Source organism: Aplysia californica, unplaced genomic scaffold, assembly GCF_000002075.1.
Source record: "Aplysia californica isolate F4 #8 unplaced genomic scaffold, AplCal3.0 scaffold00546, whole genome shotgun sequence".
Taxonomy (NCBI): Eukaryota; Metazoa; Mollusca; class Gastropoda; order Aplysiida; family Aplysiidae; genus Aplysia; species Aplysia californica.
This window is the reverse complement of record NW_004797816.1, coordinates 520911-522739: the sequence shown is the minus strand read 5'-3', so window position 1 is coordinate 522739 and position 1829 is coordinate 520911. Positions and strand designations below refer to the sequence as shown.

Below are 1829 nucleotides of genomic sequence, written 5' to 3'. Positions count from 1 at the left end.
ACTATATTATACACCATGGCCGACGCAAGTCTGAAACTCATATACTTGTCTCTCTTTTGCAGACTCATTACCCCCAACTCAAAGAAACACAAGAGAAACCAGACATACTATATTATACACCATGGCCGACGCAAGTCTGAAACTCATATACTTGTCTCTCTTTTGCAGGCTCATTACCCCCAACTCAAAGAAACACAAGAGAAACCAGACATACTATATTATACACCATGGCCGACGCAAGTCTGAAACTCATATACTTCAAGGGCAAAGGCCGTGCTGAGATGGCTCGTCTGTTGCTGGCAGCCGCCGGGAAACAGTACGAGGACGCCAGACTGTCTCAGGATGAGTGGAAGGAACAGTTCAAACAGAGTAAGGATAATATGTTCAAGACTATTGGTCTTGCTCTTGTCAATAGTATAAATGGTGTTATTTATGTGTGTGTGTGTGTGTGTGTGTGTGTGTGTGTGTGTGTGTGTGTGTGTGTTTTGTCTGTGCCCATAGGCTTGGGGTGCATCTATTGAAGTACAGGATGAGTTAATAATACGGTTTATAATGTTATAAGTTATTAAGTTGGTGATTTCAATTTTATTTGTTTTGGTGGGTGGTGGGTGCTCTGGTGTGGTTTGCTTCTTCTTTCCTATCAATCAACAATCGTCCTTATCTCCCCTTCTTTTGTATGTTTGTTACTCTCTTGTAACACCTCTATTCTTCTGGCGCTCATATGACCGTATGCAGTTGTGAGCCCGTAAAACATCTTCTAAAGCTAAAACTAAACAATTTGATTTGTGAAGCCTCACGATATTATTATGATTTGATGCCCTCTGTAAATTGTGCTGCTCTCGAAGTGGGTCTTTTAGGAGCTAGGCTGTCCGTCCCACGCAAGTGGTTTATGTTGAAGACCTTTCAGATACATTTTTGCGCTAACTACTTTGCACTTTCCGAAAGATGGCTCAGAATAGAATACTACCTTTGGGATTCTGAAATAAGACGTTCTTACGACATAGATAGACCAGCGAAGCTGAGTTCTTTTGAGTTTCGAAAACAGACTCTCGGCATTTGCTCAGTCGAGAACTTCTGTGTCTGGTATTGTGTCTTGCTGTTTGATGCCAAAGATTCTCCTTTGGTTTTTCATGTGGATATGGTTTAATTAACTTCTTGACAAGGCTTCGGTTCACTGTTCTGGTCTCAGCGCCGTACAAAATGGTTGGGAGAACAACAGCATCACAACGTAATATCTCCATACACATTGAATTATATTATTATTCTCAGAATGAGCTCTGTGTTGTTGAAGTTTAAAATATTATTTTCTTTTGACTCTGTGTTTGCTCGCTTCTATTCGCTACCTTAGAATTAGAAAGTTCTATCTGATATTTTTGGCCGTTTTGAGTTACCAAGACCATGACATCAGAAACGAAACGTTCTGTTTGCTTGATAAAAATCGTAAGATTATTCGGAGTCGTTATCAAAATAAAGAACTGCATTCGAAAAAGCTTGTAATGTTGTGGAACTCAAAATTGTTGACGTAAAATTTTCTCAAAACTGGGTACTGAGCAGATAGAGCTTTGACATTCTAAAGTAGCGATTTGTCTTTATTGTTGTCATTATCACGTTTAACAGTATCACCATTACAGCTAGTTTGCGATACGTCGTCATATGTGAGGCAGCGTGGCTCTCGTCAAAATAATCAAAGTGAAAAAATTGCATTTTGCCGCAGGTTTGTGAATTTTTATAAAAATTTTGTTTTTTTGGCTCCAAACCTTTCATGCCCATTAAAGAACTCATTTCTGTGTGGATTTTTCTGAAATACGTTGATTAAAGGTACAAAAAAT

The 1829-nt window shown here is 39.0% G+C and overlaps 1 protein-coding gene across 1 annotated transcript in view; it reads left to right on the top strand.

Annotated features, from left to right (window-relative positions):
• LOC101850904 (glutathione S-transferase 1) overlaps nucleotides 1–1829 on the top strand; it is a gene marked incomplete in the record, with an annotated part of 7894 nt that overhangs the window by 2178 nt on the left and 3887 nt on the right. The window contains 1 exon segment of the mRNA XM_005106623.3: nucleotides 169–369. Within this exon segment, the coding sequence (XP_005106680.2) occupies nucleotides 228–369 (142 nt within the window).